The sequence below is a fragment of the Bos grunniens genome, chromosome 1 (assembly GCF_055505025.1).
Source record: "Bos grunniens cultivar Pamir isolate PY7600 chromosome 1, Bosgru_T2T1.0, whole genome shotgun sequence".
In the NCBI taxonomy this organism is placed as follows: domain Eukaryota; kingdom Metazoa; phylum Chordata; class Mammalia; order Artiodactyla; family Bovidae; genus Bos; species Bos grunniens.
In genome coordinates this window covers 92,826,357-92,853,170 of record NC_141165.1, presented here as the reverse complement: position 1 = coordinate 92,853,170, position 26,814 = coordinate 92,826,357, and the positions used below count along the sequence as shown (strand labels likewise).

The 26,814-nt window shown below is 39.6% G+C and overlaps 1 protein-coding gene across 7 annotated transcripts in view; it reads left to right on the top strand.

Annotated features, from left to right (window-relative positions):
• The window catches only part of CFAP91 (cilia and flagella associated protein 91), a 114,016-nt gene that overhangs the window by 43,105 nt on the left and 44,097 nt on the right, over nt 1–26,814 (top strand). For 6 of the 7 annotated variants that reach the window (XM_086404321.1, XM_086404326.1, XM_086404330.1 and 3 more), the window contains 6 exons: nt 1,607–1,789; nt 2,700–2,842; nt 20,009–20,125; nt 22,233–22,304; nt 23,491–23,637; nt 25,677–25,898. In XM_086404321.1, coding sequence (XP_086260447.1) covers nt 1,607–1,789; nt 2,700–2,842; nt 20,009–20,125; nt 22,233–22,304; nt 23,491–23,637; nt 25,677–25,898 — 884 coding nt within the window. The remainder of the gene's footprint in view (nt 1–1,606; nt 1,790–2,699; nt 2,843–20,008; nt 20,126–22,232; nt 22,305–23,490; nt 23,638–25,676; nt 25,899–26,814) is intronic. The other variant, XM_086404331.1, reaches the window with a different exon arrangement.

Here is a 26,814-nt window from a genome sequence, read left to right as displayed (position 1 = left end):
ACTTGCTGAGTAACTTTTAATATAATTTATTTACTTATAAAAGTTGTACTGCATCATTTATATATGCAGATTAGCAATCTATACACATATGAATAGCAATGTAATCACAGTAAAGTATTCAAAATTTTCCTAGTAAAACAATTACAAAAATTAATTTCTTAAAAATTATTTTTAGTGAACTTTTAACTTTCTTGATGTGAGAAAATAACTTTTAACTTAATTGGCTGCTACATATGCATTTAGATACTGCCAACATTTTTTTCTTTCCAGCAGTTGACATAATTAGCAATAGGTTGACTTTTTTTTTCTTGTTACTCCTATCCCTCTCTCTTTACCCTCTGGGATCACATCCCAGTAAACTACCTGCACACATGCCTTTATCTCAGGTTCTGTCTTTGGGGGAACCCAGGCTAAGAAACAACTCAAATGTCACTTCTTCCAGGAAGACTTTCAAGGACCCCTGCCCCCAGAAAGTCAGGTCCTTGTTATCTGCTCTCAGTGTTATATGCCCCTGAATTTTTTTGAGTGTGTAAGAAAACGACTTTTCACTTAACTAGCTTTTAGGTATGCATTTAGATATTGTCAACAGTTTTTTCTTTTCAGTCCTTGAAATAACCAGTGATGGGTTGACTAATTTTCATAAATAACTAAGGCTTCCCCGGTGGCTCAATGGTAAAGAATCTACCTGCTAGTGCCAGAGACACCAGTTTGATCCCTGGGCGAAAAAGATCCCCTGTAGAAGGAAATGGCAACCCACTTCAGTATTCTTGCCTGGGAAATCCCATGGACAGAGAAACTGGGTGGGTACAGTTCATGAGGTTGCAAAAGAGTCTGACACAACTTAGCAATTAAACAACAACAAAATAAAATATAAAGTATTTTAATCATGAAATTCCAGGTCACACACAAAAGCCCTGAGGGTCACATATAAATAACATTCAAAAGGCAGCAGTGGTACATGCAGCCACCTCTTACAATATGGCTTCAAATTCTCACAATCTGATTTTACACCCGTTGAGAGTACCTGATGCAGAGCCTTCAAAAGGGGGTGGGTCTGTGATGGGATTGACAGAAAAGGAGCAGGTAGAGGTAGTAATCCTGACTGCTTACGTTAGTAAACTAGTATGTACAGCTGAGCCTGCCAAATAATTCTGAAACTATAAGCTTGGGTATATTCTGATTTATTCTGGTGTTAGCCAAGATGACCAGAGATTTTTTTTTGAAGAGCTTGTAGTCTTCCTTCCCTTTTAATTATTCTCTTAGGAGAAAATAATTCCCTCATCTCTATTGAAGACATGTATTTTTCAGTTACTTTGAGTTTCTTTCATTCATTGCACAAACTTTTATTTCTGGCCCAGAGCTTAGAATGCAGTTATAAAAGATTTTTGATGAGTACCAATTGAGGACACTGGGTGATTCAGCTTCTGTCATATCCACCTGTTCTTTGTCTTAAGTGTTATATTCGGGCTGCAGTGAGTGATCATGATGAAATTTATTCAGCTCAGTAGTCTCCCTGTGAATAATACTACAACTGGTTTATTAGCCTGCATTTGGATCATTCAGAAAAATATTTTAGAGATAGTCATGGAGGTATGTTTTATTTTAGCAATCAGAAAACTGATGGGAAAGGGAAAGAATATAGAAGGGAAGTTGGAGAGAAGAAACATCATCAAGGATTATTGTGATTATGCATCACAGGTCTATGGACCTCTATCTCGCCTTGGTCGTTTCCCAGACAACAATTCAGAGGACTTTGTAGTAAAAAACCACTATCTCAACACCTATGAAGGTAAGCAGTTCCTATAATTACAAGCCTAGTAGTATAAGAGAGTTATCTTAGAAATATGAAATATAGCAATTTAGATTAAAAGCTAATCAAAAATACAATATTTGTAAGAAATAGCCATTACATGTTTAGTATTATTAATAATGAGTTCATAGAAACCAATAAAAACTGTAAAGACCCAAATAAATAAATGGATACACTATGCAACAATTTACCAAGCAGTAAAGTCAATAAACTACTAAACATTTAAACATGTTTAATGTCATTAAAATTGAAGTTATGCAAAAATAAAATAGAAAAAGTTTTTATACCAGGTTTATGATGCAAACAAGAAATATGTCATGAAATCGGCCCTTTATGAAGAAACACCAGAATACTAGTGGGCAAGGGGATGGATAAACTAGGGGATAAATTAATGGAGAGGGTTATACCTGTTGTAAAGTCCAAGAGAACCTTAATTAAATTATTTAAATTTCAGTTGAGAGGTTGGAGAATCATATGGCCAAGATCGTGCATTGATGGTCACACCATTGAACTTGCACCTCTGGCTGACCCTCTCTAGAGCTGGATATGATAACCTGGTGTACAGCCACTTTAGAATGGTGGTGACATGTATAATCACAATGTCATATGATCATTAACTTCCTGTTTATTATTGTGGTATTATTACTTTTTGATAGGACAGTGGTTTCATTTTAGAATGCATTTCTTATTTTACAATCTAAGTTACCAAGAATATAAGTTAATTATATAGAAATTTCCTTTGTATTTCAGGGACAATTCAATTATATGAGGTACACCTTATCAATAATTCTAAATAAAACCACTTGGCAAACTGCTAATGAAATTAACAGTATGCTTTCAAATGATATATCTAAGCACCAGACACTAATCATGTACTTCCTTTCCATAGGATTAGTTGAGCTTGAGTCCTGTCTCCCAGATTTTGTGACACAACCCCGAATCAAACCACCAAAACCGAAAGTCACTACTACCAAAGATGGTTTTCTAAAGAGGGCTGCAAGGGTGGACCGTGAGTTGGCAGAGGTTCATAAGGTATGCTTCTTCTTCTTCTTTTTTTTACTTTCTTAGCAAATTTTATTCATTTTTATTTATTGGAGGATAATTGCTTTACAATGTTGTGTTGGTTTCTGTCGTACAACATGAATCAGCTGTAAGTATACATATATCCCCTTCCTCTGGAGCCTCCCTCCCACCCCTCTTGATCGTCACAGAGCACTGAGCTGAGTTCCCATCTGGATGACGAGATGCTTCTCGTGGGGCTTTTGCAGAGATATACTACACTCCAAAACTGCACTTTGTCTTGGGCAGCAATGTCCAGTAGTTCTCAACACACAAGCCTATATTTTTTTCTCCTCTCTAGACCTTTCTGGTGGTTGCCTGTGTTGTGCTGAATCAGTTTTACCACCTCATTTCAAACCATAGGAAAACCTCTTGGAGGGCATTCTCCCCATTTGCAGAAGTCACGGTACTTTCTAAAAATGGTTCTGACTTGGGATCTACCCAATAAAATATGACACAGCATTGATGTATAACAAGTTTCTAGCATGCAGGATTACTGTTGGTTTTAATAGTGTAATAGGCCTTATTTTTTTCCTTTAAATTTGTTAGCATCATGAAGAAAGGGAGTCATGCTCAGCATCCCTCTCATCTAGTTTAAACTCAGCTAAATGAGAAAGTTTGATGGTCATCCCATGAGCCAACTGTACAGCTTCATCCATTAGCTGGCCTTTCTCTTTTCTTAATTGGACTATAGGTGTTCAGACTTGTATACTTTTGAATCTGTAGGTTATGATTGTAGTGCTTAGTCTTTATGCTGCATCAGAATCACCTGGAGGGCTTGTTAAAACACGTGCTGCTGGGCCCTACCCCCAGAGTTTCTGATTCAGTAGGGGAGAGAGGCCTGGAATATTGGCATTTTTTGCAAGTTTCCAGGGGATGCTGATGCTTCAGGGACCACACTTTGAGACTGATTTATGACATACCCTCATCACTGGTCCAAGCATGTTTGTTTGTTCAGTTAGTAATAGCATAAGAATCCAGGGCTTCTCTGGTGGCTCAGACAGTGAAGAATTTACCTGCAGTGCAGGAGACGTGGGTTCACTCCCTCAACTGGAAAGATCCCTGGGAGAAGGAAATGAACAGTATTCTTCCCTGGAGAATTCCATGGATAGAGGAGCCTAGCAGGCTATAGTCTGTGGGGTCGCAAAGGGTCGGACACTACTGAGCAACTAACACTTTGACTTTCCAGGGAACTCACACTGAAGATTAAAATTAGGTCCTTGAAGATACAAGAATTAGGACATTTAAAATAGTATATCTATGTGGTTCTTTCCTACCTCATCCTGCAGTCTCTTTACTGATTCTGAATTCTATGTTCATCATTTTCTCACCTTCTATAAGATTGTTTTGTAGATATTCTTATTAGAGTATGGAAGTTCCCATCTATTCCTAACCTACTGAAGCTTTTAATAATGTGCTTATGTTGAATTTTATCAAATGTTTAACTGCATCTATTGAGATAATTATATAGTTTTTCTTTTAAAAAATTACTATTCTAATAAGGAACATTTATAGCTTTTTATAAGTGTTAATTTATCCTCACATACTTAGTACTTCCCTGAAGTACTTCCCTTAGTACTTCACATACTTAGCCATATTTGGGCTTCCCTGGTGGCTTAGCTGGTAAAGAATCCACGTATGATGCGGGAGACCTGGGTTTGATCCCTGGGTTGGAAAAGATCCCCTGGAGAAGGGAAAGACTATCCACTCCAGTATTCTGGCTTGGAGAATTGCCTGGACTGTATAGTCCATGGGGTTGCAAAGAGTTGGACATGACCGGGTAACTTCCACTTAGTATGAACATAACATGGTCAGAGTGTATTATTTTTATTACATTGTTGGATTTGATATACTGATATTTTGTTCAGAATTTTTTTTGTATATTCATGAGGGAAATGGCTTTTTCTTACTCAGAAAGAAAAACTATATGACTATATGTGACACTGGTCTTAGAGTTATATACATCTTCTGAAATGGACTGGAGAGTATTCCTTCTTTCCTCCTTTGGAAAGAGTTTAAATAAGTTTAAGATGATCTATTTCTTCAGTTTGGTACCTATTCGTATAAAATTTTCTGAGATGTTTTCTTCATGGGAAAATTCTTAAACACTCCTTCAGTTTTCTTACAACTTGTAGAACTTTGTGTGTCATATTGGTAAATTGTATTTTCTTTACAAATTCTGTTTCATCTAACCTTTCAGCATTTTTTCATATGGTTGTTGATAGTATTACTTTAAAATCTTTTTTAGTGTTTATCTATAATCATGCCCATTCTTTTCATTCATCAAGTTATTTGTCTTTTAACTCTTTTTCCTTAATCAACTTTACTGAAGGGTTGTTTATTTTCTTGGTATTTTTTTTCAAACATTGAACTTCTGATTTTGTTGATTTTCTCTGTTGTGTATATTTTTTCGGTTTCATTAGTTCCCACTCATATTTATTTTATCTTTCTTTATACTTTCTTTGGTTCTGTTTTGTGGTTCTTTTCTTAACTTACAATAGAAATGTAGCTCATTAATTTTCAGGTACTCATCAGTTTTGTTTAATATTTAAAGCTAACCATTTCCTTCAAAACACTGATTTTGGTACATTCCATTAGTTTTGATATATAGTTTGGCATTATTGTTAATATCTTTTTTTAAACATTCATTATGATTTTTGAACCTGTGAGCATTTAACAATGTGTTTTAAAATTTCCAAACCTGCAGGAATTGTAACTAATTTTCTAATTAATTTCTCAATTGCTCTGTGGTCAGAGATCCTAGCCTGTGTGACACCTATTCTTTGAAATTTAGTGAGGCTTGCTTTGTGAACTAGTATAATGATTTTACATATAAAATAATCTAAGTCCACCTTCAAATAATGTCATGCAGTTACTGTATAGCAGATTATTCCAATTATTATTATAATTAGAATTTATATATTATATAATAATAATAATAATTATTATTCTAATAATTATTCTAATTCCTCTGTACCATCCCTGTGACATTGCTGTCATTTATTTCACTGATTCCTATGCTATAATCACCCAATACATTTTTACTGTTACAGTTTTAGCAGTTATCCTTTATAGCAATTAAAAATATTTTATTTTACCTTTATTTATTCCACCTCTTCCACTCTTCCTTTTTTAAAAAAAGAATTATTTATTTATTTATTTATTTTTTATTTTATTTATTTATTTTTGGTTGCACTGGGTCTTTGTTGGTGTGCTCAGCTTTCCCCAGTGGCGGAGAACGGGGAATACTCTCCAGTTGCAGTGTGTGGGCTTCTGGTTGTGGTGACTTCTCTTGCTGTGGAGCACAGGCTCGGTAGTGGCAGCACAGGGGCTCATTCCGTGGCATGTGGAATCTTCCCAGACCAGGGATTGAACCCTTGTCTCCTGCATTGGCAGGAGGCTTCTTTACCAGTGGGCCACCAGGGAAACCTCACTCTTCCTTTCTTAAATAGATCCAAGTTTCTGACCTGTGGTCTTTATCTCCTTCCTGAAGAACTTATTTCAGCATTTATTACAGGGCAGGTCTACTGGGAGTGAACTCCCTCAGTTTTATCTGTAAGTCTTTACTTCTCCTTTACTTTTTATTGAGATATAATTCATGTACCATAAACTTAACCTTATAAAGTATACAATTCATTTATTTTTAGCATACTTAAGGATTGTTCTCCCACTTACCTGTGGTAATAGGATGATACGCAGTTTCTCAATTTATGAGAGAGAAAAGCATTCAGTATGGTAATGTTTTGGAGAAGGAAATAGCAACCCACTCCAGTGTTCTTGCCTGGAGAATCCCAGGGACGGGGGAGCCTGGTGGGCTGCCGTCTGTGGGGTCTCACAGAGTCAGACACGACTGAAGCGACTTAGCAGCATGGTAATGTAATTCTTTGAAAGCAAAGTTATAAAACAGTAATAAAACTTACATTAATTTCATATTAAATATCACTCACCTTGTGTTTATGTTAAGATAGGCTATCCATTCCAAGACAGTCTTTTTTCTTATTAAAGTACAGTTGATTTACATTGTTAGTTTCAGGTATACACAGTGATTCAGTAGGTTGTCTTTTCATTTTGTTGATGGTTTCCTTTGCTGTGCAAAAGCTCAAGTTTAATTAGGTCCTATTTTTTTATTTTCGCTTTTATTTCTTTTGCCTTAGGAGTTGTTGTTTAGTTACTATGTCATGTCCAACTCTTTTGTGAATCCGTGGACTGTAGTCCACCAGATTCCTCTGTCCATGAGATTTCCCAGACAAGAATATTAGAGTGGGTTGCCATTTCCTTCTCCAGGGGATCTTCCCAACCCAAGGATTGAACCCGTGTCTCCTGCACTGGCAGGTGGATTCTTTACCATTGAGCCACCTGGGAAGCCCTTGGCTTAGGAGACAGATCCATAAAAGACATTGCTAAAATTTATGTCGAAGAGTGTTCTGCTTATGTTCTTTACTAGGAATTTTATGGTCTCCAGTCTTATGTGGAGGTCTTTAATCCATTTATTTTTGTATATGATGTGAGCAAAGTTTCTAGTATTATCCTTTTAAAAAATTATTTATTAATTTTTTGGTTGGACTGGATCTTCATTGTTGTGCGCGGGCTTTCGCCAGTTGCAATAAACGGGCTACTCTTTTTTGCAGTGCACAGATTTCTCATTGCAGTGGCTTCTCTTGTACAGCACAAGCTCTAGGCACACAGCCTTCAGTAATTGTGACACAGGGGCTCATTAGTTGTGGCTCACAGGCTCTAGAGTGCATGAGTTCAGTAGTAGTGGTGTACGGGCTTAGTTGCCTGCAGCATGTGGAATCTTCCTGGATCAGGGATCAAACCTGTGTCCCTTACACTGGCAGGCAGATTCCTATCGACTGTACCACCAAGGAAGTCCTCTAACATTATCCTTTTACATGTTACTGTCCAGTTTTTGCAGCACCACTTATTGAAGAGACTGTCATATCTCTATTGTATATTCTTGTGTCTTTCGTCAAAGATTAATTGAAAATAAATGCATGGGTTTATTTCTGAGCTCTTTGTTCTGTTGATCTATGTGTGTCTCTTTATGGCAATATCATACTGTCTTGATTACTGTAGCTTTGTAGTATAGTCTGAAGCCAGGGAGCATGTTAACTCCAGATTTATTCTTTTTCCTTAAGATTGCATTAGTAATTTGGGGTCTTTTGTGATATAAAATTTTGGGGTTATTTGTTTTGGTTCTGTTGAAAATGTCATGGATATTTTGATAGGGATTGCATTAAATATGCAGATGGCTTTGTATGGACATTTTAACTATTAATTCTTCCAATCCAAGAACACAGGTTATATTTCCATTTCTTTGTATGATTTTCAGATTTCTTCATCAGTGTTTTATAGTTTCAGAGTACAGGTATTTGTCCTCAGTGGTAAGTTTATTCTTTGGGTATTTTATTCTTTTCGATGTGTTTTCAAATGGGACCATTTCTTTATAATTCTCTTTATGGTATTTCATTATTAGTATATAGAAAAGCAACAGATTTCCATATATTACTCTTGTATCCTATAACTTTAGTGAATTAATTCATTGGTTCTAATAGTTTCTTGTGGAAACTTTAGGTTTTCTATATATAGTATCATATCATTTGCTAATAGTGACAGTTTTACTTCTTCTCTTCCAATTTGGATGGATTTTTTTCTTGTCTGATTGCTGTGATGAGAACTTCCAATACTACATTAAATAGAAGTGGCAAGAGTTGGCATTCTTACCTTGTTTCTGATTTTGGAGAAAAGACTTTCAGTTTTTCACCATAGAGTATGTTATTCCTTGTGGGTTTGTGATAAATTACTTTTATTATATTGAGATATGTTTGCTCTGTATCCACATTACTGAGAGTTTTTATCATGAATGGATGTTGAATTTTGTCAAATGTTTTTTCTGTGTCTGTTGAAATGATAATATGATTCTTGCCTTTCCTTTTGTTAATGTGATGTATCATATTAATTGGTGAATATTGAACCATCTTTGCATCCCTCAAACAAATCCCATTTGATCATGGTGTGTGATCCTTTTTATTATTGTTGATTGGGTTTGGTGATATTTTGTTGAGGATTTTTGTATCTATACTCATTAAATTTATTGGCTTGTAATTTCCCTTTTTTTTCAGTATCTTTGTCTGGTTTTGATATCAGGATAATGGTAGCCTCAGAATGATTTTGAAAGTGTTCCATCCTCATCTTTATTTTGGAAAAGTTTGAGAAGGTTACTTTGGTAGAATTCCCTTGTAAAGCCATCTCATTCTGAACTTTTGTTTGCTGGGAATTTTATTGTTTTTATTTTGTTCATTTGGTTTTGATGGGTTTTTTTTTGTTTTTGTTTTTACAAATTCAAGTCACTAATAATGATCTATCTGTTCAGATTATCTATTTCTTCCTGATTCAGTCTTGGACACATTATGAATATATTATGGCCCTCCCTTCTGATTTGCAGAGTTTCTGCTGAAAAATCAGCTGATCGCTTTATGGGGGTTCCCTTGTATATGACTCTTTGTTTTTCTCTTGCTCCTTTCAGAATCCTGAGTTTAACCATTGCCATCTTAATTATGTCTTAGTGTGGGTCTGTTTGGGTTCATCTTGTTTGGGACACCATGTGCTTCCTGTATCTGAATACGTTTCCTTCTTCAAGTTTGGAAAGTTTTCAGTAATACTTCTAACAGATATACTTTGACCCTTTTCTCTCTCTTTTCTTCTTCTGGAACCCTTATAACACAAATGTTGATATTTTTGATGTTTTCCCATAGATCCATTAAACTATTCTCATTTTTTTTGTTTTCCGTTTCCTATTCTGATTAGATGATTTCTGTTATTCTGTCTTCCAGATCACTCATGTCTCTTCTTTATCACCAGTAACCTATTCATGCCTTCTAATGTGTTTTCTTTATTTCAGTTATGTATTCTTCTTTATTTATTTATTTATTATTTATTATATTCTTCTTTATTATTCTTTATTTCAGTAAAGTATTCTTCTTTGTTCTGACTAGTCCTTTTTTATATTTTTTAGTTCCTTGTTAAAATTCTCATGATGTTCATCTATCCTTTTTCCTAATTCAGTTGGCACACTTATTACTGATGCTTCAAATTCTTTATCTGATAAATTGTTTATTTCTGTTTAATTAGTTGTTTTTTCAGTTTTTTTTAATGTCTATATTTATTTAGTTGGCTGTGCTGGGTCTTAGTTGAACTATGTGGGATCTTTAGTCATGGCACACTGATTCTTAGTTGCAGCATGTGGGATCTAATTCCCTAACAAGGGATCAAACTTGGGCTGCTGAGTTGGGAACATGGAGCCTTAGCCTCTGGACCACCAAGGAAGTCTCTTTCAGGGGTTTTGACTTACTCTTTCAATTAAGACACATTCCTCTGTCTTCTCATTTTGGTTTTCTTTCTGTTTCTATGAAATTAGATGAAACGGTTACCTGTTGTGGTCTTGAAGGGGTGTCCTTATGTGGAAGCATCCCTATACAGTCTGTCTGTACCCAGTGGCTTTGGTGGGAGAGTTGGGTTTGACATGAACTCAAGTGATGTTTTCTCAGGGCATGCTGGCATCTATCACCTTGGTAGGAGGTGGGGCTGGAGGTGGACGTGCTAGGGCTGACGCCAGTTGTAAGACAGTTTCCCCTCTGCTTGGTGGCCATACTGCCCTGTTGAGGGTGAGTTCCTATACCATGTTGTTGTAGCAGAAGCCCTGAGGATCAGGTCAAAGCTGGCTCCATTCCTTCCAAGTGTACACTCTCCCCCTTCCTAGCACTGGCGCGCTTGCCCCAGATGAGAATAATGCTGGAGCAAGGAGGGTGGCAGGGGTAGTTGGCATGGATTAGAGTGCAAACCTTGGCACAGGCCATAGTGGTCCTAGTAGGACCAGAGATCTGGACTATCCCTGCTGCTCTGCCTCTGTAAGAACCAGAGATGGCTGTCCCCCCACCTTGTTCAGATGCTGTTTTATGTCTGAACCACTTCTGTATCTCACAGCCAAGTTCCCAAGAGGGCTGGAGCGTTCTCTTGGCTCAGGCTGGTCTGCATGCCGAGGCATTCATGAGAAACCAACCAGCCACCCATGCAATTTTCAGCCCACCCTCTTTGTTCTGCTTTATGAGCAATCAAGCATGCATGTGCTCTTTACAAGCAGAGTCCAGGCTTCCTACAGTCCTCCTGTTACTCCCACTGGCTCTCTAACCAGCCAAGGAGACTTGTCATCCCTGTGTCAGACCCCTGGGCTGGGATGCCCAATATGTGACTCAAACTGCTCACTCTCTTGGGAAGATCTCTGCCTGTGTTAACCTCCTCCTCTTCTGAATCCCCTGGGAAATCTCACCTTAATCACTTCTCTTTTCTTTCTGCCCAATTCTGTATGGGTCTTACAGCTGTGTTTGTGCAAGAGTCTGTGAGTCTCCGGGTAATTTTCACTGAGAATTGTTCCACATGTGTATTTGTAGAACAGTTTTTGGAAAAATTAAATATATTTTTGATATGCTCAGTGGAGAAAGTGAGTTCTGCATCCTACTCCACCGTCTTGATCTCTTTCTTCAGACAAATTAGACTTTAAAACACTCTCCACTGAGTCTGCTGTAGTCCAGCCGTGCCCTCTACATCGCTAGCTCCCACACAACAGTCACTTCTCTGTAGTATATGACTGGTGATTCCTTCCTTCTTGAAACTGTTTTTTCAATTGAACTCTGTGGCACAGTTTCCTTGTTTGGTCTTACTTCACTGAATTTAACACAACTCTTGGACACGATGCTCCATATGATACTTAGGTGATCATGATGACATGAAAATGTAGTCAATAGATTTTTACACAGAGACACTTGCACATGTACATAACAGATAAATTTATTAACTGTATGGCATGATGATTATTTACTGTGCATTAGATGGAAGTGGATAACAATGAAGGTCTTCGTCTTTGTGGTCTCCGTGTTGAATAGACTGAGGAGGAGGAAGATGAGAGGTTGGTCTTGCTGTCTCAGAGGAGGCAGAGATGGGAGAGATAGAGGAGGTGGAAGGGGAGGCCAGAGAGGTAGGCACATGCAGTGTAACTTTACAGAAATACATTTAATTGCTGTCTGACTTTTTTTGGTTTTTCATTTCTCTGAAAATGTTTCTATATGGTCCCAATCCTTCTTTCATCATTTGCTTTTTGTTTCAGTGCCATAGAACTGAACATAGAAGGGTCTATGTCTTATGTGAAGTCAAATGCAGCCTTGAGTAATCAAAATTGTTCTCCCAGATCATCCATCGTGGTTTTCTGTCACAGGTTCTGCTGCAGTCTCTTTCTCACTGTATGGCACTCATTTGGAAGCAGTCACCTCCATCAAGTCATCTTCTGTTCATTCCTCTGGTGTGGTATCCTTCTATTGTTGTTGCTCAGTCACTAAGTTGTGTCCAGCTCTGCGACCCCCATGAACTGCAGCATGTGAGGCTCCCCTGTCCTTCACTATCTTCCCAAGTTTGCTAAAACTCATGTCCACTGAGTCAGTGATACCATCCAACCATCTCATCCTCGGTCACCTCCTTCTCCACTTACTCTTATTTTTTCCCAGCATCAGGGTCTTTTCCAGTAAGTCAGCTCTTCACATCAGATGGCCTAAGTATTGGAGCTTCAGCTTCAGCACCAGCCCTTCCAATGAATATTCAGGGTTGATTTCCTTTAGGACCGACTTGTTTGATCTACCTGCTGTCCAGGAGACTCTAAAGTTTTCTCCAGCACCACAGTTCAAAAGCATCAATTCTTTGGCACTCAGATCCATGTCTTGAAACCCTTCACCCCCACCACCACCTTTTTAGCTGTCTCCAGAATCTCTTCCATGATTTCCTTGAATGGCTTTGTCATGAATCCTGTGAAGTCATTCATAAAATCTGAATACAGTTTTCTCCAGCAGGAATTTATTGTTTGGGGCTTATTGACTTTTAAAACTTTTTCTGTAACAGTGATGGCATCTTCAGTGGCAGACTTGCATGGTGTCTGCATTAATAATCCTTTAATAAATAATCCTTTCCATAAAGTACCATGTGTAACAAGCCTTAAAGGTCCTTATGGCCCGCTGATCTAGAGGCCAAATTACAGCCATTGTGTTCAGGGGCAAGTAGATCACTTTGACACCTTTGTTGTTGAACTCATGGGATTCTGAATGGCCAGGTATGACCTAAATCAAATCCCTAATGATTATATAGTGGAAGTAACAAATAGACTCAAGGGATTATATCTGATAGAGTCCCTGAGGAACTTATGGATGGAGGTTTATAACACTGTATGTGAGGCAGTGACCAAAACCATCCCCAAGAAAAGGAAATGCAAGAAGGCACAGTGGTTGTCTGAGGAGGCATTACAAATAGCTGAGAAAAGAAGAGATGAGAAGGTCAAAATAGAAAGGAAAAGATATATCCATCTGAATGAAGATTTCCAGAGAATAGCAAGGAGAGGTAAGAAAGCTTTCTTAAGTGAACAATGCAAAGATATGGAGGAAAATGATAGAATGGGAAAGACTAGATATCCCTTCAAGAAAACCAGAGATACAAAGAGAACCTTTCATACAACGATGGGCACAATAAAGGACAGAAATGGTAAGGACCAAACAGAAACTGAAGACATTAAGAAGAGGTGGCAGGAATACACAGAACTGTACAAAAAAAGGTCTTAATGACCCAGATAACCACAGTGATGTGGTCACAGACCTAGAGCCAGACATCCTGGAGTGTGAAGTCAAGTGGACCTTATTAGGAAGTGTTACTGCAAACAAGGCTAATGGAGGTGATTGAATTCCAGCTGAGCTATTTCAAATCTTAAAAGATGATGCTGTTAAAGCGCTGTATCAATATACCACCAAATTTGGAAAACTTACCAGTGGCCACAGGACTAAACAAGGTCAGTTTTCATTCCAACCCCAAAGAAGGGTAGAGTCAAAGAATGTTCAAACTACCATCCAGCTGTGCTCATTTCACATGCTAGCAAAGTAATGCTCACACTCCTTCAAGCTAGGCTTCAACAGTATATGAACCAAGACCTTCCAGATGTACAAGCTGCTGGATTTAGAAAAGGCAGAGAAACCAGAGATCAAATTGCCAACATCCATTGGATCATAGAAAAAGCAAGAGAATTCCAGAAAAACATCTACTTCTGCTTTATTGACTATGCCAAAGCCTTTGACTGTGTGGATCACAGCAAGCTGTGGAAAATTCTTCAAAAGATGAGAATACCAGACTACCTGACCTGCCTTACTGAGAAATCTGTATGCAGGTCAAGCAGTAACAGTTAGAACTGGACATGGAACAACAGACTGGTTCCAAATTGAGAAAGGAGTACGTCAAGGCTGTACATTGTCACCCTGCTTATTTAACTTATATGGAGAGTATATCATGTGAAATGCTGGGCTGGATGGAGCTCAAGCTGGAATCAAGATTGCTGGGAGAAATATCAACAACCTCAGATATGAAGATGACACAACCCTAATGGCACAAAGCGAAGAGGAACTAAAGAGCCTCTTGATGAAAGAAAAAGATGAAGGTGATGAAGGTGAAAGAGGAGAGTGCAAATACTGACTTAAAAATCAACATTCAAATATTAAGATTATGGCTTCTGGTCCCATCACTTCATGGCAAATAGATGGGGTAAAAATGAAAACAGTACAGACTATTTTCTTGAGCTCCAAAATCACTGCCGATGGTGACTGCAGCCATGAAATTAAAAGATGCTTGCTCCTTGGAAGAAAAGCTATGACAATCCAAGACAGCGTATTAAAAAGCAGAGACATCACTTTGCTGACAAAGGTCTGTTGAGTCAAAGTATGGTTTTTCCAGTGGTCATGTATAGATGTGAGAGTTGAACTATAGAGAAAGCTGAGTGCCAAAGAATTGGTGCTTTTGAACTGTGATGCTGGAGGAGTCTCTTGAGAGTCCCTTGGGTTGCAAGGAGATCAAACCAGTTGATTCTAAAGGAAATCAACCCTGAATATCCTTTGGAAGGACTGATGCTGAGGCTGAAGCTCTAATACTTTGTCCACCTGATGCGAAGAACTGACTCATTAGAAAAGACCCTGATACTGGGAAAGATTGAAGGCAAAGGAGAAGGGGATAACAGAGGATGAGATGGTTGAAGGGCATCACTGACTCAATGGACATAAATTTGAGCAAACTCTGGGATATGGTGAAGGACAGGGATGCCTGGTGTCTGTAGTCCATGGGGTTGTAGAGAGTTGGACATGACTTAGTGACTGAAAAACAATGAACATCAACAGGGACATTGTACAATATCTAAAGAACTTTAAGAGGCAGTTCTTTTTTGGCAAGGTACTTCCTGACTTTAGGAATAACACATTAATTAATAGAACCAATCCAGAAACCTTGCTTTCTTTTATAGCCAGAAGATTGGCAGCTGGTGATTGTCATTTTCCCTTCAAGGCTGGGGTCTTAGCAGCTTTGTAGATAAGGCAGTTCTGATCATAACCTAACTGCATTTGCACAAAACAGAGTTAGCATTTCCTCTCCTGCCTTGAATCCTGGTGCTTACTTCTCCTCCTTACTAAAAAGTATCCTTTGTGGCATTTCCCCCCAGAGTAGGGTACTCTCATCAGCATTAAAAACCTGTTCAGGAAGATATTCTTTCCCCTCAATGATTTTCTTAATGGTGTCTGGGAACGTATCTTCTGCCTTTTGGTCAGCAGAAGCTACTTCTGTTATCTTGGTTTAAGCCAAACCTCTTTAGAAAATTATCAAACCATCCTTTGCTGGCATTAAATTCTCCAGCTTTAATCCTCACCTTCCTTTTCTTAAAGTTCTTATATAATGACTTAAGTTTTTTTTTTTAATCATGTGTATGTGCATGCATGCTCAATCGTGTCTAACTCTGTGCTACCCATGGAGTATATCCTACCATACTCCTCTGTCCAGGAATTTCCCAGGCAAGAATACTGGAGTGGGTTGCCATTTCCTACTCTAGGGGATTTCCCAACCCAGGGATTGAACCCACATCTCTTGCATTGGCAGGCATGTTCTTTACCACTAGTGGCATCTGGTAAGCTCTTTGAATCATATTAGAGTCTATAGGTGTGTCTTTCTTTTTTTCACCCAAAACTCATCAAATTACGCTCTATCCTTTACTTTTGACTGCGCTGGGTCTTTGTTTCTGCATTTCTCTAGGTGTAGCCAGTGGGGCTACTCTCCGGTTGAAGTGTGCAGGCTTCGCATTGCAGTGGCTTCTCTTGTTGCGGAGCACGGGCTCTAGAGCATGCGGGTGTCAGTAGTTGCAGCACGTGGGCTTAGTTGTTCCATGGCAGGTGGAATCTCCTTGGACCAGGGATTGAACCTATGTCCCCTGCACTGGCAGGCAGATTCTTAACCCACTGAACCACCAGGGAAGTCCAGGTATGCCTTTCTTATAGCAATCCTGCATCCACATGAAAGCTTCATTTTCAACATGAGATAAGAAGGTGTTTTGCAAATGGTGCAAGGTTTTCACATCTGCTTGTAACCATGGCTTCTTGAATTTCCTTTTCTTTTTTCACAGTGGTCCTTACACTAGATTCATTTATCCTGAGATGGTGGGGAACTGCGGCTGCAAACCTCCGTTTATCGTGCATATAAAGCACTTCACCTTTTTCTTGTAATATCATGACTTTTCTCTCCTCCTTGGGAGCAAACCCAGCATCACTAGTGGCACTTCATATGAGTCCCATGTTTTTACTCAAGGTTTATGGTATTGCACTAAACACAGTGAAAAATATACAAGAACTGCTAGAGATCACTTGTTACCATGACACGCAGTTTATTGCAGAGACGAATTGCTCCTTCAGATGCTTGGCATCACCTTACATTTTAAGTGGACATTCACAATGCTTGTTGTTGTTCAGCCACTCAGTCGTGTCCGACTCTTTGCAACTCGACAGACTGTAGAACACCCAGTTTCCCTGTCCTTCACCATCTCCTGGAGCTTGCTCAAACTCATGTCCATTGAATTGGTGATGCCATCCAACCATCTTGTCCTTTGTTGGCCCCTTCTCCTCTGCCTTCAATCTTTCCCAACATCAGGGTCTTTTCCAATGAGTCAGCTCTTCACATCAGGTGACCAAAGTATTGGAGCTTTAGCCTCAGTCTCAGTCCTTCCAGTGAATATACAGGGTTGATTTCCTTTAGGATTGACTGGCTTGATCTCCTTGCTGTTCAAGGGACTCTTGGAGTGTCTTCTCCAGCACCACAATTCAAAAGCATCAATTCTTCAGTACTCAGCCTTCTTTATGGTCTGACTCTCACATCCATTCTTGACTACTGGAAAAGCCATAGCTGTGACTATATGGACCTTTGAAGGCAAAGTAACGTCTCTGCTTTTTAATGTCTCTAGGTTTGTCACAACACTTAAGTTCACAGCAAAAGCAACAGGAGGTAGTTATGAATTTATTATAGTAGTATAGTATGTCCTACAGTTTTGTGCAGTTATCATTTAATACTGCATCTTTGTTTACATTTCTCTTGACTTTGAATGGCATTATGTGCATAAGTTCAATAAATTTTAACTTTTTATAATGGATTTGTGTGTAGTCTTGGGAAAGATTGAGGGCAGGAGGAGAAGGGGGTGACAGAGGATAAGATGGTTGGATGGCAACAATGACTCAATGGACAAGAGTTTGAGCAAACTCTAGGAGATGGTGAAAGACAGGGAAACCTGGTGTGATGCAGTCCATGGGGTTGCAAAGTCAGACACGATTTAGCGACTGAACAACAAAGTGGTAACGCAGACTAATAGCTACATGTATTTTATGCATTCATGACGTACCTGACTTTTTCTATATTTCTAGGCTGTGTGGTTCATATGGAAGTTTTTTCAAATTGCCAAAAATCTCCAAAAAATTTTCCAATATATTTATTGAAAAAAATCTGTATATAAGTGGATCCATGCAGTTCAAACCTATGTCATTCAAGGGTCAACTCTACTTTTAAACGACTGCTGCTTCCTGTTGATTCAGTAGTTTTGGTTATCATAGAGCTGTTATATATATATTTGCCATCAGATTTATTTTCAAGAAACTCAGAGCCTCTATTACAGCCATGGTAATTGGTTGTGGCTCCAAATTTTACTCATAATTAGCATATTTTTATAAATCTTAACTCTTGACTTAGTGTTTGTTTTGTCACTTATTTATGTTTTTGTGGAAAAATAGTATAAAAATTATTAAATGATGAAAAAGTAATTAAAGTGTGGTTTTAAAATTTAAAATCACAGAGATCACATTTTTTGATACTTTTAAGCTAAAAACATCCCCCTATGTCTGAAAATGGAACCAATGAACAAAACCTGATGTCATGTATAATTCTGTCAGGATTTTTGATGATCAAAAGTAAAATATATATATATATATATAATGTATATTGAAATAGAAACACATTCTTTCACAAGGAACCAGATTTAAAAATCTTGATGTGCTTGGCTTCAAGCCCAAAGTCAAGCTGTCTTCACTTGAAAACAATTGCCAATTAATATCCTTCATTTCCCCCATAACAATCAGATCAGATCACATCAGATCAGATCAGTCGCTCAGTCATGTCTGACTCTGCGACCCCATGAATCGCAGCACACCAGGCCTTTCTGTCCATCACCAACTCCCGGAGTTAACTCAGACTCACATCCATCGAGTCAGTGATGCCATCCAGCCATCTCATCCTCTGTCATCCCCTTCTCCTCTTGCCCCCAATCCCTCCCAGCATCAAAGTCTTTTCCAATGAGTCAACTCTTCGCATGAGGTGGCCAAAGTACTGGAGTTTCAGCTTTAGCATCATTCTTTCCAAAGAAATCCCAGGGCTGATCTCCTTCAGAATGGACTGGCTGGATCTCCTTGCAGTCCAAGGGACTCTCAAGAGTCTTCTCCAACACCACAGTTCAAAAGCATCAATTCTTTGGCGCTCAGCCTTCTTCACAGTCCAACTCTCACATCCATACATGACCACAGGAAAAACCATAGCCTTGACTAGACGAACCTTTGTTGGCAAAGTAATGTCTCTGCTTTTGAATATGCTATCTAGGTTGGTCATAACTTTCCTTCCAAGGCGTAAGCGTCTTTTAATTTCATGGCTGCAGTCACCATCTGCAGTGATTTTGGAGCCCAGAAAAATAAAGTCTGACACTGTTTCCACTGTTTCCCTATCTATTTCCCATAAAGTGATGAGACTGGATGCCATGATCTTCGTTTTCTGAATGTTGAGCTTTAACACAACTTTTTCACTCTCCACTTTCACTTTCATCAAGAGGCTTTTGAGTTCCTCTTCACTTTCTGCCATGAGGGTGGTGTCATCTGCATATCTGAGGTTATTGATATTTCTCCCGGCAATCTTGATTCCAGCTTGTGTTTCTTCCAGTCCAGCATTTCTCATGATGTACTCTGCATATAAGTTAAATAAACAGGGTGACAATATACAGCTTTGATGTACTCCTTTTCCTCTTTGGAACCAGTCTGTTGTTCCATGTCCAGTTCTAACTGTTGCTTCCTGACCTGCATACAAATTTCTCAAGAGGCAGATCAGGTAGTCCGGTATTCCCATTTCTTACAGAATTTTCCACAGTTTATTGTGATCCACACAGTCAAAGGCAATAAAATATACTAAATGTTTTAGTCAGACACTGCACAGGACAATTTTCTATTGCCCCAGGCAGTCATTTAAAACAGCAGATTAGCTTATGTGGAAGAACAGAAGTTGGGGGATTTGCTTGCATACACACATCACAGAACCTTTTAAAAACTCAAAAACATTTTTAAAGTCTCCAAAACTTTTGATTAAAATGGATACACCCAGAATGTTTCATGCTTGTTTAGTGGTTAACTATTCATGGAAGATCATAGGTGCACCCTGGTTTGTACTTTCTCAAACTGTCCTAGCATGGCCATAGGGAACATTGTTTCTAACTGATCTGGTAGTAGGAAAAAATACAAATGTAAGAAATGCCACTGATTTTTTTTTTAAAGACTTCACTTTTCAGAACAATTTTAGATTCACAGCTAAATTAAGAGGAAAGTGGAGATACTTTCTTATTCCCACATATGTATAACCTCCCCCATTATCAATATCCACCACCAGAGCAGTACAGTTGTTACAGTTGATGAACATATATCGACATATCATTGTCAGACACTGGTATTATTTCAGGCACTGTTGGAAAAGAAGAATAAGGATTTTGAAGCAAAGAAACCTATGCGTTTTCTTCAAAGAAAGCCAGTACCTCAACCTCGACTTCCAACTCCAACCCTGGAGATGAGTTCCAATGTAAGTTTGAGGCTTTTTTAATTTGAAAAGCTAAATTCAGCTTCGCTATCTGTTTGTTCTCCAGATAGTTTGGGTTAAAAACAAACCTAATATGACCATGTTCATTTCCCAAGATCTGAATTACATTTCCTTTATCCTTATATTTCAAATGGTCACAGAAAAAAAAGCAAAATGAAATCTAAACCCAGTCCTTTTCAAGAATAAAAACACAAAGAATGAAATCTTCCCAAGAAAAATAGGCTTCAGAAGGTAATCCTGATGTACGTCAAATAAGAAGATAGAATGATGGTCAGATACTGTAACTGTATTGCCACATGAAGTGGTTGATGATAGCTGGAATTAGCAAGGAATCATCAAGACAGGCCAGCTTCTGGGTTAAGATTGGCCAGAGAGCTCACTCTGACTCCAGGGCTGTGCCTTACCTTCTCAGGGCCCCACACTCAGTTTGGTAAGCATTCCCAGAGTTGGTTAGGATTTAAAGGACTGACTCAGAAAACTCACAAGAAACTGCTGGAGATGCCACAAATTTGCAAATTTGTTATGTATGGTCAAAGCTATGGCTTTTCTAGTAGTCATGTACGGATGTGAAAGTTAAACCATAAAGAAGGTTGAGCACTGAAGAATTGATGCTTTTGCATTATGGTGCTGGAAAAGACTCTTGAGAGTCCCTTGGACTGCACAGAGATCAAACCTGTCTGTCCTAAAGGAAATAAACTCTGAATATTCATTGGCAGGACTGATGCTAAAGTTAAAACTCCAATACTTTGGCCACCTGATGCAAAGAGCGAAGTCATTGGGAAAGACCCTGATGTATGAAAGATTGAAGCCAAAAGGAGAAGGGGGCAGCAAAGGATGAGATAGTTAGACAGCATCACCAACTCATTGGACATGAGTTTGAGCAAACTCTGGGAGATGGTGAAGGACAGGAGCCTGGCATTCTGCAGTCCATGGGGTCGCAAAGAGTTGACACAACTTAGCAACTGAACAACAACAACATACTTTACAGAGAGAACCATTAACTGCCTGGTATACCAGGATGTTGCTCTCGGGAGGTCAGCTTGTTCTCTCCCAACACGGGGAAGTTCTCACACAAAGCCAAACTGCATATAAGGTTGTGCTTTGGGAGATCTCACTAGCACCTCCAATGGCTCTGAGATCTCTGGAGGGGTGGGAATGCTCCTGCTGACTGGCCGCAATGCGCTTCTGGGCAGCATCCTCTTTTCGAGACTTTGTGCTGACCGCTGCCTGTGGTTAACATGTCTTTCACAAGTGTTAATGCCATTGATTCCACTACTGATGTCTTTTGCATTCAGAGGGGCTTTAATTAAATTTGTAGACTCTGCTCTTTTTGCTTTTACACATATTTATTTAAGGTGATTTTTGTAGATTGCTGATTTTGTCCATTATATTCTGATTTTACCAGTTTAACTAAATTCTTGTGAAAAGCACCTCATTTTTGACTCCAGTATACCCCATCTGCATTCTTTGCCTCATTTTCATGCTCAATCACTAAGTTGTGTCTGACCTTTGCAACCCCATGGACTGTAGCCTGCCAGGTTCCTCTGTCCATGGGATTTCCCTGACAAGAATACTGGAGAGGGTTGCCATTTCCTTCTCCAGGGTATCTTCCCAACCCAAGGATCAAACCCTTGTCTCCTGCATCTCCTGCATTGACAGGTAGATTCTTTACCACTGTCCCACCAGGGAAGCCTGTATTCTTTGTCTCATAATTAAACATGAAAAAAAAAAAAAAACTATTGCAAAAGGGATGTTATTAGCAATACCTATTGCTTCAAGAAAGATATTGTTGGAAAGGAATATAGAAAAAATGAAAATGGCTTAATTTGTAAGGATAGCACGACAGTGGGTGAATTTTTTGCTTTTGATATAGTTTACCAGTGATATCTTATCATGAAAAATATAATGAATTTTGACAATACTTTAATGTCATGTTTAAAGTCCTATATGTTCAAAGAAGAATGATTTTTTGTTTCTCTTTAAATCCTTCTGATGTCTAGCTTTTTTGCTAGATATAAATCTTCAAAAAAGTGTTTGATAGCAACTGCTGCAGTTCTCAAGCTGCTTCGTTCTCTCTCTGTTTTTTTAGGAAGAAGAAGATATAGAAATGGCTGTGATCTACCTTCAAAAGTTGCTCCGGGGCAGAGTTGTTCAAAACATGGTGTGTAGGGTGGACCCCTGGCCCCGTTCTTCTCCTTTGAGACTAGATTCAGAGAGTGCACCCGTGCTTGTTTCCGTGGGGTGAATTGCCTCCCACAGCCTGCTGTCCTGTGGAACTATGCTGTTGAGTTACCTACTCCTTCCCTTTTACTGCCATAGCTGGCCCAAGTGAGTGGCACAGTATCAAGGAGAGAAAGGAGCCGCCTGCTGTTTCCTGTGTGTAACCAAGGCAGTGTGAAGCTAATGTCTTCCATGGAATTGCTGAATCCAGCAGTTTTCATACATGAGTTTTGACTATTAAGCATCACAAACCAAGTGGATTCTCTAATTTTCCACAGTCATAATAATCTGAGTTTGCATATTAGCTAGCAATGCATGAATAACAAATGAAATAGCTAAGTAAATAAATAACTATAGTTTTGAACTCTTACTGTATGCTCACATTATATATTCTTTGCTTTACATAGATCAGCACATTTTTTTTAATCAGTTACCCATTTTACAGGTGAGTAATATGAGCCTGAGTGGGATTATGTTAACTGCCAGCAAATTCAACTCTGGTCTTCCTGATCGTAAAGCCTTAGTCAGATCACTGTGCTTCTTAAGCTTAAAAAGGGACTGATGTAAAGCCTCAGCTAAAACATTTTTTCTTCCCCAGGCAGCTATAACTCTTAAGAGACTCAGTTATGGTGAGTCAGTCCAGGGAGGCTGGATGGGCGTCTTGTGTTCAGCGCTATTCCCCATCCTCCTGCCAGTATTTCCGCAGGAGAAACGCCACAGTGAAGTTCAGACAGCAGGTCGTGTATTCCAGACCAGGAGCAGATTTCTCAGCAAAGAAAAACAACAATGAAAAATACCACCCCCAGGCTTCTTTGGGGAAGAGCCAGGAAATGAAGGGAAGGTTCCAGTTTCTTAACATGACCCTAGAGTTGTCACCTTGTCTTTGAGAGGCATTTTAAGAAATTCAGTCAGCGGTTAATGGGTAGCTGAGTTCCTTGTCTGCCTGAACAGCTGGAGGAGCAGAAAACAGGGCTGATGCCCAGCTCGGTGCATACACCTGGTCCGTGGCCCTGCATGGCGGAGCAGAACCCGCGATTCATGAGTGCCTCGTCAGTCCCGGCCTGCAAGGCCTGGTGACTGCACTGGCAATGCTGATTTGCGGGTCTCTCTGATTTGATTTGATACAGATGTTTGAAGGGAAAGAGAAGCGACTGGAGTTGATCCAGGAGCTGCGCACCAGCCACGCACTGCAAGAAGATGACAGGCTGGTGAAGAAAGCCGAGAAGCAGGTGACCCTGGCCCTACAGCGGCAGAGGAACTTGCACGAGCACAAGGTTCTTTCCTCTCCTTTCTTGTCCCATTTTCACCTGTGATTTTTATTATTGTGCAAACAACAGTATAGTAACAACAGATGAAATGATGTAAGAGAAACACCCCCCACAATCCCAGCATTTTTCACCAGTGATGCTACAGTCCACAATTTGAATGGACTGTATCCTCTCTGAGTTGAATATGCTTTTTTTTTTAAAATTTGCGAAAAGGAAAGAAAAAAAGCTTCACTATTTTAAAAGGTTTTCTTTTCCAATTTTCCTTAAATATTTGGTGACTCTATTATATTTCAGTGAAAGCTAAGTAGAATGAATAAATACTGAAAGCAATAAGAAAAAGTGAGAAATGAGATTTTTAAAACTGTCCACACTCATGAATGAGTTTGGAGATGTACATAGCTCGTGCTCCTTAAACTGCACATTAAATATGTTAATATGTTATTCTGTGACTTTCATCGGGTCCTCTGAGATCTGTGTGACTGACAGTAGCTGGTGATTGCAGGTCTAACCCAACAACTGTAAATGTGTTTCCTACTTTCTGCTGGTATTTGTGTGTATATACACAGTATTTAACGTTGACTGAAGTGGAGATATACTTTTACTGTCTCTCCCACTTATCTGTAAATCAATGTGAAAAGAATCAATTTGCAAAGTGTTGTAAGAAAGTAGATGTACAGCAAAGTTAATATTACCCACCTTTAGTGACACACACAGCTCTCGTGCTGTGAACTGGGCACAAATGGTCAGCAGCTCTGGAGCGAGCACCTCTGTGCTCCCTTCATGTGACAGCAGGGCTGGGAGTGCTCTCTGAGTGACGGGGGCTGGTTTGGGGGAGGGAGGAAGAAAGCCACAGATGGTGAGACCCAGCCAAGGGACCAGAGAAGGAAGAGGAGAATGTAGTCGCTGGAGTCTCTGAATCTGGGGGCCCTGGAGCCCTGGAAATGATGGAGACGAGCTGCATATCTGTTCAGAGAGAGAGCAGAATGCTCAGGCAATGGAATGCCCAGGACCTGGGTGCAAGAACACCTGTTTCAGCCCCTTCAAGGTTTCTGATTATAGACTTGAGCAGCTACAGCTAAGACAATCCAGAGTTTTTAATTCATCTGTCCCATTTAGTGGATAAATACTTGACTGATAGACATGAGGACAGCTAAGAGCTAAGGGAGGAATTAATGGGAAGAGCTGTCACATAGCCACAGACTCGCCCTGTTTACCTTCGGCTGCTCCTGGCTGCACCTGTGGGATGCCGGCATCTGGGGCAGTGGGCGTCTCGCATACCTATAGCAGTGCTGATCCTCTCATTTTCTCCCTCTCTTATATCAAGGGGAATCGTCAGTGTGAGAGCAGCAAGTGTCTGGGAGAAGAGCCTTTCCTCCTTACCACTGAGGCTAGAAGCAGGAACACACTACAGTCTTCTTAAACACTTTTATTCTCATTGTGCCAAAGCCAGGACAGAGGGATCCGTAAATAAACACTGTAGCTCATTCCTGGCCAAGAACTCTGGGCCCCTATCTACCTCAGTGACTACATAGACATGTAGGCTTATTTCCTACTCTGTTTCAAAGGCAGTTCTTAATGACTTTGAAGTTACTTAAATTAATAAAAAAGTACCAAGGTTTTCTACTTTCATGTTACTGAAAAGCTTGAAAATTCCCCAAACTTGGTGTTAAAGGACCAAGCATTGAAAAATTAAAAGGTATCGTGAGTGAATTTCTAGGAGATTCTATTTTTTTGAACTCCAGTATTATCTTTTAATCAAAACCTTGACATTTGCCTTCATGTCTGGGGAGACATAGCACTCTACCTTCTGGATAAAATTGAAAGGAAAAAAAAAATTGTGTGGATGCTAATTAATGTTTTGCTAAACTATCATCCATTGCTGAACAATCTGCTTTCTCAAGTCTAAGTTTGTATCGTAAGTTTTCCTAGTAAAACCGTTGCGTCCTGAAAGGGAAGTGACTGTTGAGGGTAATCTAACATCCCTCCTGATGAATCACACTTCTTAGTGGAATCTGTATCCTCATAGTCATATTATTATTTTTAAGGTGTCTCTGGTTGAAAACCATTTGGCTGGACTGGAAGGAAGGGTGCTGGCGGACATGTTTGACTTCTTGTCCAAAGAGCTGGTGAGACTGCAGGAGGAGAGGCGGGTCCACGCCTTGGCCATGCTGGCCGAGCGGCAGCGCCGGATGCGCGAAGCTGAAGAGAGTGGCCGACGCCAGGTGGAGCAGAGGCGCCTGCAGGAGGAGGACCAGATATTTAAGGAGGCAAGTGGGGACATCATAAGGAAGCCGTTTGTAAGGAGCCGAGTCAAACCCAAGGAACCTCAAGATAGGAGATGGCCTTCATTTTTTAATTGTCTTCAACAGATAATGTATTGGGTTCCTAGGATATGCCCAGCAGTATGTAAAGGCGTTGTGGGGTACTCTGGAGGGAAATATAGGCATGGCCCCTTCTCTCCTGGAGCTTAAATCCTATATAACATGCAAATAAGGGTAGAATAAGAAAATGTGGTGTTTCATGAGGGAAACAAATGGGGCCCAGTGACACATTTTTACCGAGGTCACTGGGGGTACTTGTTGTATGAACAGGTTGGAGGGAGGACAGGGTGGAAATAAGGGACCTGAAAGGAGGCTGATGAACTAACTTAGGCCGGAGTGAGAAATAGGGTGAAGTCAAGTATAAAGTCCAGTTTCCGGTGTCAGTGAGTAGGGAGATGACGGTTGTTTTCCGAGGCAGGAAAGCTGAGGGCGGAATAGGTTTGGGGCCGGGGTGGAATCAGGAGTTTGATTTACATTAGTTTGAGACATCTTGGTAGAGGTGTCATTTCAGCAAATGAATATATAAGGTGGAATTTAGAAGAGATTTTTTGACTAAAGATACAAACGTGGGAGTTAGGAATACCAGGCTGGTAAATTAGAATTCTGACCAAGACCCAGCAGATGTGAAATTCCAGACTGACCCAGATGCAAACTCAGAGGAAATCTGAGGAACCAATAATATCTCAAAGCACTCTTGCCCTCATCAAGAATGCAAAAGCTCAAGTGATAATATTGGAGGGGATTTGTGAGGAAGATTTCTTTTAAGGGAGCTGTGCTGTGACTAATACCTGCGCCCCCTCCCCGCCACCTGGAGTTTGGGGGGCATATGTCCCCTTTCTTGGGGAGCTTGATGTGTGTTCTT